General features: G+C 41.5%; 2 protein-coding genes across 5 annotated transcripts in view; both read right to left on the bottom strand.

The window, feature by feature from the left end:
- Positions 1-3059, bottom strand: part of LOC143359351 (parathyroid hormone/parathyroid hormone-related peptide receptor) — a 35054-nt gene extending 31995 nt beyond the window's left edge. For 2 of the 3 annotated variants that reach the window (XM_076797248.1, XM_076797250.1), the window contains exon 1: positions 849-3058. The gene's annotated coding sequence lies outside the window, so the exon portion shown is untranslated. Of the gene's footprint in view, positions 1-848 lie in introns of all 3 variants that reach the window. The other variant, XM_076797251.1, reaches the window with a different exon arrangement.
- Positions 3060-7483: 4424 nt separating this feature from the next.
- On the bottom strand, positions 7484-16010 carry LOC143359360 (uncharacterized). Of its 2 annotated transcripts, XM_076797266.1 has the most exons (6): positions 15747-16010; positions 13115-13180; positions 10065-10130; positions 9814-9976; positions 9264-9615; positions 7484-8602 (listed from the first exon to the last, which is right to left on the bottom strand). In XM_076797266.1, exons 1-6 carry the CDS (start codon positions 15958-15960, stop codon positions 8420-8422), a joined length of 1044 nt encoding a protein of 347 aa, XP_076653381.1. In that variant the 5' UTR covers positions 15961-16010; the 3' UTR covers positions 7484-8419. The 2 variants fall into 2 exon arrangements, with proteins under 2 accessions (XP_076653381.1, XP_076653382.1); XM_076797267.1 differs by lacking the exon at positions 13115-13180 and having other exon boundaries at positions 15747-16008.
- Positions 16011-16600: the final 590 nt, after the last annotated feature.

Here is a 16600-nt window from a genome sequence, read left to right as displayed (position 1 = left end):
AGATCTCTCTGTCAACCGAATTACCTGCTAAATTTACCCCCTGGCAATTTTAATGGGAGCTCTTACTTCTCCGGGAAGATGACTCTGTCTTTGGTTTTTAAGGTGGATGAACCGTTCGGGTTCTGCGACGAGTAGCTTCGACAGACCTAACCTCTAGAATGTATTAACATGCTTTGTACAGTATTTTCCAGGCTGGTAATATTTTAAATAATTTTTCTAGGTCCTACTAGAGCTAAATACATTTTTCAAATAATTTTACCAGGTCCTACTGGAACTAATTAATTTTTTTAAATATTCTATGTAGAAGAAATAACATATTTTGAATACTTTGAACTTTGTGGGCTTTTAATGTTTTTCGGGGGCGTAATAAGAAACGTGTCCGCGCAAAATGACGGCGTAAAACGTGTTCGGTAACTATCCCGAACCCCGTAACTGCGGAAGAGGCCAAGCATCTCGAGCCCCGTGCGATTATGTAAATTTTTAAGCAGCTTTGTTTCCTTGTAACCGCTCACTTCGCCTTATGTCACGAGCTATCAGACGCTTGGATGTCCGAGGAAAGTTTCAATTGCCCGTGTGTCCACAGTTTCTATCTGATAATAGACATAACTGCCTACTTATCTTATGGCTTTCTTCTACGCCTGATAATGATAGCGTACAGACGCGTAACGCTCTTCAGAACTATTTCTAATAACTGAAAAGTAACTAAGTGTGAGTTATTTATATAACAAAAAATATACGTGACCAACGTAAAAATCCTAATGCGTAAAAATTCCTAAAAATTTGTGAAAAAAGACCTCGGGAACCAGAACAGCCCCTAAACGGGTACTGGAGTGGAATTGAGTACTCACCGCAGGGTCAGCTCAGCAGATCCCCATGAATCAGTGACCCTCGAAAAATCCCCTACTTCTGTCAGTCGTTGAGCCGTCGCAAGGTTTCCACCGGTCCAATTTCGTCAGCACCTGTCACCTCGAAGCTTTCAAGCGATCATTCGCAGTTCCAAAGAGCAGTTAGCACTGAAAGATTGTCTATGACACCTGTTTACATGGTTCGCACAAAGAGCGAGAAGGGAGAGAGAGAGAGAAAGAGAGAGAGAGAGAGAGAGAGCCAGAAGCCGACGCACGTCTCGTCCACCAAAGTGCAGTTTTCGCTTTTGCTTGTCGCCGACTGTTTTGCACCGAGCCGTAAACAGTCAATTTCTGCGAAAACACTGACGACTCTAGACCTGGATCACTGTCACCTCCGGGAAAAGCGGAGCAGCTGTTTACGCGACAATTTTCCTTGAACGATCCACGAGCCGCTTCGGTAGATGATCATCAGCTGGTTGATTATTTAAAATCTGATCGGGGAGGTCGTGCGCCTTATCTGGGGGATTAGAGTCACGTTACTTCTTTGCCTCAGGTGTTCTGATGGTCCGAGGTATGTTCAAGAGCCACTAGTAGTGAACTGATTGCCTCTGGTAGCCAATATTAGCTTCTACCAAGTTTTCTTTTGAAGGTCCAAAGTGATTCGAGGAAGTAACTTCATCGATTGATGAGCTGGTAGCCTTTCTGGTAGCTAACAGTAAACAGTAGCAATTCTTTTTTGAAGGTCCAAGGAGATTTAAGGATGCTGTAACAGCAGCACCTTCTCCCAAGTGTTCTTTTGAAGATCCGAGAAGATTTGAACCGGTAGCATCCGGCAGTTGATGCCTCCGGGTCTCAGAGTCAAACTAATTTGCAAGAGATTCTCCAACTCGGAACACAGCGAAGCTCCGAATGAATTACTGCTGACAAAGATCAACTGACGCAGCGATCTCGCGTACCTTGGATCCCCGGCGTAAACAGCGCTGATCAGGGCTGTTCTTAGCGTCATCCGAGCTACTCAAAGCTCATCGAACTCCCCACTTCGGTCGCTCGCTAACCTTCGTGAGATCCTCACGCGCCGGCACTCGAGTACTACGAACAGGTAACAGACTGAAGACACACATCTGATTCGCTCCGGCGAGAAATTTGAAATTGATCGTTACACTCGAGAAGTCCGCTTCAAGACGCTCCGGGAGCGTCTGTCTCGGTTCGTCGATGATCACTCAAGGATTAAATGGGACCAGCCCCAGGTCCCACTGGGATTCACCTACGCTGATCGGGTCTAACGAAGTTTGACGCAGTTTATTGAAGTCTAGTGAAGTCCAAAGTTCTTGATCACTCGATTCTCGCGACGGTATTAGATCGGACCTCTTAGCTACCGGCTAGATCATAGAGTTAATTAAGATGGTAAGTTGTCCCTTCGCCATAATCTGGTCCTGGTGAGACTGTCAGACGAGACGAGACGCGAGATCCGAGAAGAAACGATGCTACACGTCCAACGCCGGGCGCCGTTTAAGCGCGACTGCCTTCCTGCGGTGCTCTATATCGCATGATCTCACGCATGTCCGATTTCCGAGTCCACCTGCCCCTCTCTAGCGTCGCGACGCCGCGCATCCCGTCCTCCTCCTGCGACGCCTCTCGCTCGCCAACTGTTGCTCTCCGCGGATGATCAAGCCGGATGAAAAATACCCGCCACGACACTGCAATAACGGAGTCCGGAAACCTGCAACACGCACACGTTAAGGCTCTGCAAACTCTCTTCGGCGAAAATGACTTTTCATGCACACCGAAGAACAAACGCTGGATACCTAGTCAAGCTTGCTCGGACATGGTTTAAGAATTTTTTCTGCTTTCAATACGAAACCTACGTCAATAATTCTTACGTAAGATGATACTGTAGACTCTTCTGAACACAACAGCATTTTTTAAATAATGTTAGTAACATTTGAACAAGAAATATTTATAGATACCCTTGACAAAGCAATTCTGCGGAGCTTCTATGGACTTCTGTGGGGTTCAAACAGGTTTGAACGTTTATATTTTTATACAATAAAATACTGTTGTATTCGGGAGAGTCCACAGAACCGTCCCTGATAAAAATTATTCATGCGGCTTTTACGTTTCCGGCAGAAAAAATTCGTTCTTGAAAAATACACTGACATTTCTTATCTTTAATATCTCCGGTACTTAAATTGATTTTGCAATGATCAAATCGCGTAGAACCTCATTTCTAAATAATGTTAAATTTATCCTCTGGTTTTGGACGGCTCATCCACTTTTTAAAGGTTCGTTTAACCTTCCTATTGCTGTTTTGCAATATATTTCAACTGTACAGAGTTTTACGTGGCACGTTTCCAAAGCCATAGGACCCTAGAATAGATTAATTACTATGACTGGAGCGAGAGCAGATCGATGCCGCGAGACACGGCGCGGCACGGCGCGGCGTCCGTTGATACGCACAGGCCACTTCGAAATTCATGATGCAGTGAATCGAGATCAGACGAACGATTCATGAAGCAATGAAACGAAATATATGAAGCCAATTTTACTGATGCGTACAGCTCCGCAGTTTCCACCGACGATGAAGCATTGATAGTCCCTTGAAATGCGATGTCACTCAATGATCCACGTGCCTGGTGAATGTCAATAATAATAATATTAATAATGATAATGACAATAATCAAATAAAAATAAATATTATTATCCATCCACTGTCAGACCCGCCGAATCACCTGGTTCAGCTTGAGCTGAGCAAGAGTAGTCTCTTCTTCAGCATCTTCTTCATCACCTTCCCCGGCGTGTCTAGCATGCTCAGCGGGCGATAGGGCGATGGAGAGTCCGGGGGCCCTTCATTATCATCATTATCATTATCATAACAATCAGAATTTCCAACTGCATTCCCCTATCACATGTAAAAAAACAAAATAATGTTATACACGTGGAGGTAACAGGAAAAATAATGTAATAGGAGACACGAGGTTGGAATTGAGCTGTTTTCGTAAACAAATTCATTTCAGCACGTGTCAAAAATTGTGAAAAGAAACTTTTCCTATTTTTCCGTAATTTCTACTGAACGGAATTTTTAAAAAATTCTCATCTTGTAAACTAGTTTGACAGAAAAACTGACTGAAAGTTATTCTCGCTTGAAGCGTGTGCCATCGATTATGCGACTGACTGTAGCTGATTCTACGATTATTTTTACGGCGGAGAGCTTTCGGATCCCCTATAATTGGGTATCGAATGACGATAAGAAAAGATGATGATTATTGCCGATTGTAATGGATAAAGGCTGAAAGGATACATTAGAGAAATTTACTTTGAACAGATTCGGGCCTCTTGAAACACGCGAGAGCACGTGCAAGTATTTAGTGATCAATGATAACGATATTAACGAGGATCGACGATAACGGTGATAATGGACTCGCGGGATTTGATTGCTCTTTTTATCGGGTGTGTCACTCGCGGAAGGTCGAGTCTTTCCTGTATTCCACCCTCAATGAATTTTGATTCTCATTCACTGGTTTCATAACTCCTGATTAAATTAATACTAATTTTCATTTGCGATTCGAACACGGATGATTGCAGTATTGATTTTGACAAACTGGACACTGACTAAAGTGTAAAAATTCCATTGTGCGCACGTTTTAGCATCTTTAGATAATTTTTTAAAACTTTTTATCGTGCTAACGGCCTCGAAACCCTTAACGGATTAAAGAAAGCTAAAGCATCATGAGGTTTGAAGTACTTTAGTGTTCCTACGCAATTTGTATGATTCGCATGAGGTGTCGCGCACTTTTCAAACAACAATTTGCCTGTGTTAGTGCCTGAATCACGCGCGTGCATTGTTTGCTCGCGCCGTGCAGCGGAAAAGAGAGAAAGAAGAGCCGGCCGAGGGAAGTTGCGTCGAATAACAAATTCCATTCGCTCGTAACACGCTAAGTGGATGATCAAACGAGCTGGATTCGAGTATGTAGCCTGTTTCATACGTCAATGAATTTTTATCCGGGAGATGCATGCCTCGACTTCCAGTAACCGGATCCCCGCGGCTTCTCGAATTTACACAGCTAATTCCCATTGGACAAACGATGGGCAAACATTTGGCCGAAGAGATGGCACGCTTTTCATGCTACCGCTACCGTAATCATTTGATTCCTACTCAAATAACACAGGTTAGGAAACGAAAACAAATTTGAAAAACATTAATCTCGATACAAAATATTCCGAACAAAAACCTTCAGACTATCCACAACAAACAATTGAATATTATTCTTGCGTAACATCGACGATATCTCGCCACTGATTTTTTATACAACTGCTACCTCTGAAACTTCTATGGCGAAATATACATTTTTCCCGGATTTTCGGAGATTTTCAATTTTTTCAAACATGGTGTAATCCGAAAAATCTAAAAAAAAATACACATTAATAATCATAATAAGACGCAACCACCATAACAATATAAACGTGGTCATCCGGTAACCACAATATAAAGTCAGCAATTCGGAAAAAATTCATGGTCGTGGATGCGATTAAGTAGAATATTCTAGAATGAACGGAAGAAATAGTGCGTAATTTATTAAACCGTGGTCACCCTTGTGGTAAGGGGTAGCGACATGAAACTTGCCACAGAGGGTCTCCTTTGGGAGCCCTATCGAATACCCGAGCTTGTTCTTTGTAGAGACGACGATGAAGTCATTAAATTATAAAGCAATTATCCATCGTAGGGTCAAGTTCCTAAGAGTACCATGCTAGTACATGTTTGTCGTTTAAAGCTACCGTCGCGCCCTTAGATTGTATACATACAGAGCCGAGACCGAGCGATTAATCTAGTAATTGAACTACGCATATATCAGTTGAGCGATAACCATCCATGTAATCCAGTTACCTTACTACATCTCTATCTGTAATCTGTAGCAATATTATCGTCCGCATCGATTGTTATCGATTTATTTGCTGATAATCGTTCGACTGTGTCTAACTGCGCAATTCCAGGCACCTATCGTTGCACAGTACTCTCGAAACTTAAATTTCGTGGCTGAAATTACGGACACCTTTGTGAGTCAATTAATATGTTCCACATACCGAACGCAACTGTTGCGATTGACATTAATTTTCAATTACCTAATCGCCCAGGTAAAACACCTTGACATTCATCTTCATCTTCATCAGATTCCTCAAGTCGAGTTGAGTTTCTTGCTGACTCGAAATTGCATAAGAAGATACCTAAAATTTGTATAATATTGTTTTAATAATTGCTGAAGCTTGCACATATTTTTCTTGATTTTTAGATATTTTTGTTGAAACCTTCTCGAAGTTGAAATTGTTATAGGTTTGATATTGATGGTAAATGAAGAGGAAAATACTTACGGCACGATTAAATTTTTTATACAAGCGAGTTCACACGTATAAAAATATAATAAAAATTTATATGAGTATTTGAAGGGATTAGTTTCACTCGAAGCTTCACTATTACACCTTCGGCAACTATAAAACTTGAAAAATCGGACTTTGCCCTCGAAAAACCGCTTTCCAGATCACCCTGCGCTGATAAGGCTATCGTAGATGACTTGGACTGCTTTTGTCTGGTGCTCTTGCACTTGATGAACTTTTCCCTGGTAAACAGTTTGTTTTTATTATCACTGAAGTGCCTGCCGCCGTGGCAAATATAAAAAATAAAGCAAATACTTATTAATAGCCGAATCGAATCGAGATATCGTAAACGTAATAATACTAGCTAGGAAGGAGCTTATAATTAATAAATTTAGGAAGCAGAAAATGAGACCTAGGAGTCTCGGCTCTGATTATCCTGATAAAAATAATGAATGTTTTTTTATCCGAGTTGATAGAATGAATTAATGATCAAACGGCCCCACCACGCTTGTAAAACGGTATTCGATTCAAGGCCTGGACACTTTCGCTCTCCACTATGAATTATACATGGTGCGTGACAGCTCGTCCCCTTACGGGGGACCATTGAACTGGTGTGACAGACAATAATGGACTCGTCGAAACGAAATCCAATCGCACGTTCCATTGTTAAACCTCCCGTAGTCTCAACATCATTCAGTTATTCCAAAACACGCATTCTTCGCCGAATATTTCACCATAAATTGCCGTGTCCTTATCCTTGACACCCTAAAACTAACATCAAATTAAAACATACCACGGAATACCACACAAGACGTACCAAGGATAAAAAAATATTAAACAATTTATAATAGTTCATGTATTTCCAACAAATTAAAACCTATTTTACCTAAGAGTTCAAGTCAGGAGACTGTTCAAGCTTCGCAGAGAAGCATTTACCTCTTGTAAATGCACAAAATCCGCAGTCTAATAATTACATCAATCTTCCTCGAATTTTTCATGTACTTAAAATACAAAACTATAAAATATATTTTTAGAATTTGAAAGGCAAGATTACACAACTATTGGTCCACCTACGGCTTCTTCGTCTTTTGTCAGAGTTCACAGATAAAGCGCAATTGAAGGGGTCTTCTGGTTTAGAACATACTCTATCAAAAAATATATAACCCGCGTAATTTTAATTATTTTGACATGAAAAAAATCACACATCTACTTCAAACGCTAATAAACACGTATACAAATTCCCGATGCAAAAGGTGCTACAGTTTCTCAAAAAAAAAAAATCCGAGTAATTCAATCGGCCTCGAAAACCAGAATGTCCCTTAATTCATTCAAGATAATTATCCGATCATGAACAATGGTATCATCAGCAGTGTCGCTGTTCTTCACAGAAGCCTCTCTAACTTCCTGTTCGCTGCTAATACGAGACATTCAGAAGTTGGTGCTCTCGCCTCGCTACACGACTTCTCCTGTCCACTAAGTAGCTCTCAGCTGAAACTTGAACACCCATCTGGCAACGTCAAACTTTTTAAAGTGCTCGCGCCGTCTAACACCCGTGCTGCGCGTCGCATTACGTTAACAACATTTGTCAAAACTCGTTGCGGACGCCAATTCTCGCTTCGACCTGCCCAACTACGCCAATACCATTAATTAGAGTACCTGACACATTCTCCATACCTTCTCTCTCGCACACACACAAACGCAGCTCTGTCGACGATGTTCCGGAATAGTTCATAAATACGATTTTTTATAGGGGAATTCGTTATCTCGGTAGCATTCGATTTTTCGATAACGCTGGATCAATAGAAATACAGAGCTATTTGGTTAGAGGGTAGCCGCCCTATCTCCCCTGTTGACAAAGTAAATTAAATCACTATATTCCTGTTATCTTCCCATTTGTCGATTCGTCAATCCAGTTAAACAAGCGAACCAGATACCGCTATCGGTCCCTACAAAAATAACACAAAATTCTTGCTGGCTTTTTAATTAAAGGGCTCAGATGCCTCAAACAGTAAAAAAATAATAAGATATTCTTGTCACCATCCCAAACGCTTTAGACGCGTTCTAATTAATTAACAGGCTCTATTAGAAAGCGACAGGGAATCTCTATAAATTCAAAAAATAATTATTATACAGATCTGTATCGAAGTGTTGATTTTTAAAAATAGTTGTGAAACAGCGTTAAGGGCTCTACAGACGGATTAATATTTCTAGGGCACCAATAAGTCCGCGAAATCTCGAATTTCATTCTGCCCCACGAGTACGCTGAACACGTCCCTCATAGTGAGATGATGAATCGTCTCATTAACTCTTCCCGCTATGTAATCCTGGATTCCCGGAAGTACATCTGGCTTAATAATGTCCACCACCTTCGGCGTGAGCTCCTGGAAGACCTGCGGACAAAGGGGAAGAAAGTAAATATCCCGGAGTAATATTGTTGCATCAGAGTTACGTGACAACAAACAAAAAATATTAAAAGCTGAAATAGTACCTGGTGCATGTGACAATATTAAAAAATGTACCTCAACTTATCTCGTCACTCAAACTAAAAATAATATATTCAATTCTGCGTGTTCTAAACGTTCTTCTAAAGTCCTACAGCTCTAAAATTCTCTAAAGTTCTATAGTCCTTCTTCTGCAACAGCATTGCATCGATTTCTGGGAGATTTTCATTTTTTTTTTAAACATGCTTGCCTAATCTAAACATTTTAGTAAATAATACACATTAATATAAACGTGGTCATCCGATAAGTTCAATATAAAATCAGGAATTTTAATTTTCTGGAATTTTTTCAAAACCGATTTCGCAGTCAAGAATTCGGAAAAAATTCACAGTCGTGTGTGCTATTAGGTAGAATGTTCATGAATTTTTCCGTAACTTTTTGTTGAGCAGAGCAGAAGAAATGGAGCATAATTCATTAAAACCGTCTTCACCCTGTAACCACCCTTGTGGCAGGGGTCCGATTCGAAACTTGCCACAGGGGACTTTCTTCGGGAGCCCTATCGAATAGTATGATGGAAAATCAATTTGGTTCAGATCAGCAACGGACGCACCTTGCTCATGATTCTGGAGAGCTCCTCATCCCCCATAAAGTTCTCCAACCGTACGTCCAGGGATCTGAGATTGAAGTCCAGATCGAAGGTCTTCAGGTACATTCCTCTGGAGTAACCAAGCACGGTGTTGACGTAAATCTGGAAGTCGTAGATGTCAGCCTTGAATGGACCATCTCCGAACAGTTTCACCATGTTTCCAAGGACGCCGGATATGTTGTAAAGACCCTCGGCGTAGAGATGTGGAACGGTTACGTTCGCGGTGATCGTAGGACCGATTAGGGACAGCTTTGCCCTGTTCACCACGAACGTGGAGAGATTGTGCAGCACCAGGTTCTCGATCACCAGAGTCACGCTGCGAAATTCAAAATGAATCGATTAGGAATAAATATGCGTGCGAAATCCAGATGCGAAAGGTTCAACAGAGAAAAGATCCTGCAGAGAAAACCAGACTACCACCTCGAGGAGCCCCATGAATATTTATTCGCTCGGCTGGAAGAGCTGAAAGCCAATTGCGTTTTTCCAGTGAACGCTCCAAGTGTCTGGTACTTACTTCCCTATCTCCGGATTATCAATGACTACATCAATCTCGTCGAGCTGCAGCGGCTCCAGCGGTGGAATTCCGAGCTCCGGTATACCGTAGCGCATTCGACCGCGAAATTTCTCCAGGAATCTCCTCAGCTTGAACTCGAGCCCCTTGGAAGTGGCGCTGTCGACTGTCCTCGGGCCCATTAGCAGAAGTTAGAATAGAAAACGCGAGGGACGCACACAGTATTTTGTCACCCTTGCAAGAAGGTTACTTACTGATGCCGGTGGTCGCCCTCGTGGCGTTGATCAATAGGTTCCTCGGCTTCTCCACCGCGCTGCTGACTGAAAAAACAAGAGACACACTGTCAGCCAGCTATATTTGCTCCGGCGTTTCCCTAGTCACGTTCGTAATTGCCTCTAGCTAAAGCGGACCGGCAAACAATCCTTTAGTGACAGGACGACTGACAAGCGAATCGAACGTCTCCAGGACTCGCGGAGACACTTTGGTGCACCAATAAGTCGCCCGATAAACTATAGACAAACATTGGCCGGGCAAATAAGTTCGGTGCATTTTTATTAAATCGTAACGTTGGTTTCTATACTTTCTTCCCGCTCTCGGTGACGTTTTAAAGTGCCGTTGGAAATACCACGTGCAATCTCACAGCCATAAAAAGTTGGGTGAAATTCAAAAGTTTGGTCGTTCGGTCCCCCACGAACCGAGTGAAGAAAATATCACTAAAAATGTCACCGAATTTATTTGCACGACTAATGTATCCGAGATGCGATTGAATATTTATCGCGTTAGCCAGCGTTATGTTTCTTCGACAGAGAAGGCAATTCTGTGTGGAAATGTTTTGATACGCTCGCGTAGCACGTACTCCGCTGAACAACTTTTGCCTGAAACATTTTTCTAAATTCTACACGCATCAGGAGTTATAATGGTTTGAATGGGTCGTGCTAAGAGTGCCTGTTCGGCGGCGTGCTTACGCACCTGACGTGCATTATAATGAGTTACTGCGGGAACTTCGAACCATTACAATTTTTTATGCGTGCACGGTGCTCGAAAAATGCGCAAAAGCCGAGTTCAGCGAAAAAATCAAGTTGACCTCGAAATGTGCAACGCTGAATACAAAATACGTTATTTCTAGTGGTGAGTTCATTGGTGCACCTAATAGCTTTTCAAAGTCATTCAAGACTTAAAAATTTCGAAACTATTACCTATTCTAATGTTCGGACAGTCTTCTGCATTCTTACTGCTGTTTAACCATCTGACGTACATGGACAAATATACATTAACATTAGGTTTACGGAGCAGTAAAAGTTACTGTTTTAAATTTTTAGCCATCTCTTTTTGTAATAAATATATGCTCCAAGAAATAAAATACAAGCGTCCCGTAAAGCTACTGTTAAAAAATTTAGAAAATTGAGATAATATTAAACAGCTCAATACATTTTCTGACAGGGTTAAAACAGTTGAATGAGAATACTGTTATTATAAAAATTGAAGAGTATGATAGACTGCGGATTTTTATGCAAAATAATTTCTGTGCAGTGGCGGTGATCAGAAAATTCACCAAAACAACAATCTTCAACTATCTACACAAAATATTGGCTTTGAACATTCTCTACCGCCACTGTACATCCCATGGACACTAAAAATCGTCCTACATACATGAAAAAGTAGTGTAAAAAGCGCATTAATAAGCAGTCAGCGAGAGAGAATCGAGATTAAACACGCCAGTAAAACAATGTCATTGAATGAGCCGAGCTTGGTGGTTAAAAATCGCAAGGAAATATTTTGAACAATTGATCAATATTTTCCATTCTACCAAACTACGATATTCTCCCTGGATCGAAAGTCAGAGAAAAATGTCTGGATCGGGATCGTTATGGATCTAAAAATTCACGAGTCATTAATTTCGGTCTCGAAAACGAGCCCGGGGGCGTCATTACGCCGGAGGAATCATAACTCATGGTTGCAGAAAATCCAGGTACGATCAATTTTACCACCGAGCCGAGCCCTCTCGCAGTCGGTTACATGAGATAGCGTGTACGTGAGGTTAGGCGAACGTCCGTCAGCGAATCGGCGCTACACAGTCGACCGGAAACTCGGTTTTTTTTGCGAAAATTATTTTAGCGTTATACCATGATTTACGTACATAATATAATAGGTCGTCGAATTCCTCTCATTATGAAGTCAAACATGCATATTAACATTTTTAAAATCCGTTAGCATAATCAACGAAAAACGGGTTTCCAGCCGACTGCACGATGCAGAAAAAGTGAAACGACAAGATTGTCCGTCGTTTTCGCAATCGTCCGGCCGACTTGGGAAACATAGTTATCCCATCCGAGGCAGAAAGGCCTTTACAAACGCAGCGTACGAATGTCGGCGATTAGAAGCGATGCCGCAAGCCTGTAAGAGGTCTAAAAGCTCTCGCGTGTACCCGGGACCCGCGAACATGATTCCGTCGAACTATCTCGTTGCATCAGGCCTCATTGTAATTTGGTTTAATGGATACCAAGCCAAGGGAACCGCGCGGCATGGTTGATCAACTTGGACAAACTGTACTTACTCTCTAGGTCATTCCATAACCAGCTGGCATAACTACATAGCCCTGTTTCGGTTCTGGTTTGGATATCGTCTGTCCAACAATTCTAATTAGTCATACGTAATTACATCTCGTGTGTTGCTACAGCGTCACGCATTTCGCGGCACCTAATACGCGTTCAACACGAATCGGATTTTCAAAAGTCTGATTTACGAAAGTCACGCTTCCAACTTTGAGAATTTTACCGGATCCAACCAGGCAAGTTATTATAATGTTTCTCGCACGAGATGATTCTATAGACTTTTCTGAATACAACATTGTGAATGTTGACACATGTTTAAACAAATTAATTCCTGCCCCAAGTCTTGGAAATAATTCCCATCATTCTCGGCACAGTCAGGCCATTTTACAGGTGACTGATGATCGCAGTCAAAAGTTTGGATAAAAAGCAAAGTTACAAATGATTAATTGCGAGGGCCACGAATTCATTTGTACAGCTAATAGGACATTTTTCGGTTCACTAATAAAAATCCACTTCGCAATGCTGTTGTTAGTTACTCTAAATCTTTCTTTAAAAAAAATAATTACAGATGAGAGATTCGAGTCAAAGCGTTACCGAAACGATTGTTGTTTCTCCGGAAATAGAACTTTAATGCAAAGACGCGCGACAATGCGGTTTACCGAGCCACTGATGCTTGAACAGAGATTGCTCGAAACGGAACCAGTTTGAGAGCCCTCGGTTTATAGGCTTGGCTCGATCAAACTCTCACATACTGTAATCCGAGGCAGTGTTCGTCACACGGTGTATTAGTTCTTTCTGCCGTTGCATGATTCCAGTCACTGTAACAGACGATTAGGCGTACAATTTCCTCTGGAATCACGACCACAGCAGGCTGCGCACCGTTCTACGATGATGGATCTATGTATAGTGACCATCGAAATCCAATTTAGTCTTTCGCAGGAAGTTGGACCGTCCGGTGTAGGAATTCGATTAATTAATTGCGGCTATTCGTTGGGGCAACGGTAATTGAGCAACGAGTTGGATTATAAAAATTCGAAAAATATTGCTATTGCTCGACGAAGCGGATCGTGTCATGCTACGGTGACATAACGATTTTTATAAATTCTTTACGGGAAGATTGTGCTTCTCGTTACCGTAACACGACATGTAATTTTCGATTTTATCTACGCCAGAGTCTGCCTTCTTCTGGAAACGTCAAAACATTCTCACTTGAATGAATTAAGCATAAAACTTCTGTGAAAGTGTTTTTAAGGCATTTTAAGAAAGTGCCATAAAAAAATCGATTTTTTGATCCGTTTACACGAGACAGGCCCCTCAACGCTTCAGACGAAACGAGGCTATTTTTTGCGATTTAAATGCGCTCGTAAATAAATATTCTATGCGCTTGTTCCGCAACACAAATTTCGCTCGAGCCACGTGTATGTTCTCATAAAAAATGTATAAAAACCAACTGTGCGTGCTTCTGCCAGCAGTCTCTCCTTGCGAGCCATTATTTTCATTAAAATTCTCACGTTTTTGCAACAACCAAGTCGCCGGAGCGTGTAAATAAATCAAAGCTGTCAAGATAAACAGCGTCGCTCAAAAACTAATCCAAGTGATGACCGTGTGTTGATATCCGCAATTATCTCGAAACGGATTAATTAGTCGGATAAAAATAAAATCATCCGCAAATAAAACAGATTAAAATAAATCGAACGCTTTAACAGCAGAGTACAACAGCGAAGACCGCAAGCGAAGAGTTACATGACGTGAATGATTGAATGGGGACTAATTGAACGGAGGTTTGTCTGTTAATACAATAAAGAAACAGGCTCTGTGCTCGTGCTGCCGACAGAATTGCACTCGAACTATTACTTTAGAATCTGGAACATTAAAAGATTGAATTGCATAACGCTGTGCTCGTGTCATCCATTTCAACGCATTCACGATTTAATTGGATAAATAAACGCACTCGAGCTGCCGGTACAATTGCTCTTGAATGATTACTCTAGTCTAGACCTTCAAGGAATCAATTTAGAAAATATCGAGGTCATGTTAACCATTCCAACGTAATAATAATAATATCAATTTTGATTTTTCCTTTCCCGAAAAATGTATAAATATTATAAAAAGAATTGTGACGCTGTTCCGGTTGTGATTTTACGGTGATAAATAAACTGCGAAATAAAATTTGTCTGCATCGTTTGCCAGGTCGTGGAACGAAATAAAAATTTGTTTCTTTCTATAATAATTTTAGTAATTCGTTAATAACGTCTCGATGCATCGAAGTGCTTTCCGTTTATATGTAGTTTTAATATTTCATAAAATCCGCAGTCTAGTTATAAAATTTTAAAGAGCTAGACTAGTTCTAGACTGGAAAATGTTTCCGCGAGCTACTCGAGCAGACAATTTTAAATTACCATTTTCGTCACGCGCTTTCGCTGAACAACCGAATTAATTGCCGGCCGCTGACAGTGACCGTACGAGCAATGCGGAATTGCTCGCATGATGCAGCGAAACCTCCCAAGGAACGCGAGCAACAATTTCCTCGAAAAGTCTGCTGCTGCAATGCACGGCGCATGCGTACGCATCCAGAGTACATTTTCAGATTCGCGTAACATATTCAAAAGGCGCAACAATGCGAGCATAATGAAGCAATTCCTGTTGTGCTTCCGGCGAACGACCACGGAGACGCGCACAATAGAATCACAAAACAATGAGTGGTCGAGCGACAAAAAAAAAAGATTACGCTTCGTACCCGAACTTTTTGTTTCTCTGCGTGAATCACGCTGCGATCCTGCTGATAACGCGATCTGTTCAAAGCTTAATGGATACAATTATGTAATTTGTCTCTGACGATCGTGTTTCTTCAATGATTCCTATTTCGTTTCGAGACGCAATGCAATTAACTGACACTTCCGTGAAAGGTTTTTTCCAACACGGAACATTTCCATTATGTGCATGAGAATGGCGCGAGCAAGCGGTATATTTCATATCTCGGAGAAAAAACGGCGAACCTTGCAAACCTTGAACCTTGAAATGCAACACGGTTGCATTGTATGTGCAGTGCGAAAAATCCTGTTTCCTGTTGTTAATTCACAGATTAAGATGCAAATTCTCGAGGTGGCACTTCAAGGTTCCACCGAGCAATTAGGAAGTTAAAGATAACCAATTCAACTTCGTGGAATTGTCAACACTCGCTCAAAGTTAGTTGAATTGTGCCTCGAACTTTCGAAGTTATAGGTTCATTAATCGAGTTGGAAGAATCGTCTACATGATATTAAATTGTACATTGTTAATTATTATTATTAAGTTGAACTTGTGCATTATTCGCGTTGCTACCAGATTTCCCGGACAGTGGCCGTGATCAAAATGACGAGAGGATAACTATGCCAAGAAACTTACGAAAATTGGTCGCGCTGGTCGCAACATTTCCAATGCCACCCAGAATCGCGGGTAGTGGTTCCTCGGGCTGTGTTTGCGCACCATGAAGGGTCAGAAGGACCAGCACGAAGATAAGGAATCGCGACGCGAGGAACATGGTGAAGAAAGACACACCACTCGGGGAAACGTTTAGGCGGTTATAGCAAAAGATCCACGCGACGGGTCTGCCATTCATTCGTTCCGCTCACGAAGAGGCAGAGAAACTGACTGACTGACTAACTGACTGGCAAGATGAAAGAGCAATGCTGCACGCGTTGCCGTCACGCACGTGTATGGGTCTGTGTGTTGGTGCCGGTCTGTGTGGGTTTCGGCCTCGTGCACGGACACGGTTGCTCAGCGAAAGCGAACGTTACGACCTGGCCCAAGAACAGTACCCCCCCCCCCTATCGCTATAGTAATCGATCCCTGGATTGTTGATCAACACGGTCACATTCACGGGAAGAATCGCAGGCGCCGCAGTATTCTTCCTTTCCGGGTGTTCTATTGTCTGACGGCAGGAAAGCTGAAAGAAATGTTTAGATTAGCATAAGTGGTAATTACAACATATGTCATGTAACTGTAATTACAATTGTAAGACGAATTCAATATTCGACAATATTCATAAATATTCATAAAAGATAAAGATTAATTATTTTTTTTTGCATGAAATAAATAGAAATATTTAGTAATATTGTAAGAAAATATTATTTGTAGCCGGGCTAGCATTGCTACAATTTAAGTGTAATTCTGATGATTTCGTCGTCTCCTTTGCTATCTCGCATAAAATTTCTGTTTGTATTTCTGTTTGTATTTCAGCTTATCTACCTGGAAATGTA

This window comes from Halictus rubicundus, chromosome 11 (assembly GCF_050948215.1).
Source record: "Halictus rubicundus isolate RS-2024b chromosome 11, iyHalRubi1_principal, whole genome shotgun sequence".
Taxonomy (NCBI): domain Eukaryota; kingdom Metazoa; phylum Arthropoda; class Insecta; order Hymenoptera; family Halictidae; genus Halictus; species Halictus rubicundus.
Note: the sequence above shows the minus strand (reverse complement) of the source record. Positions and strands in the feature narration are given on the sequence as shown.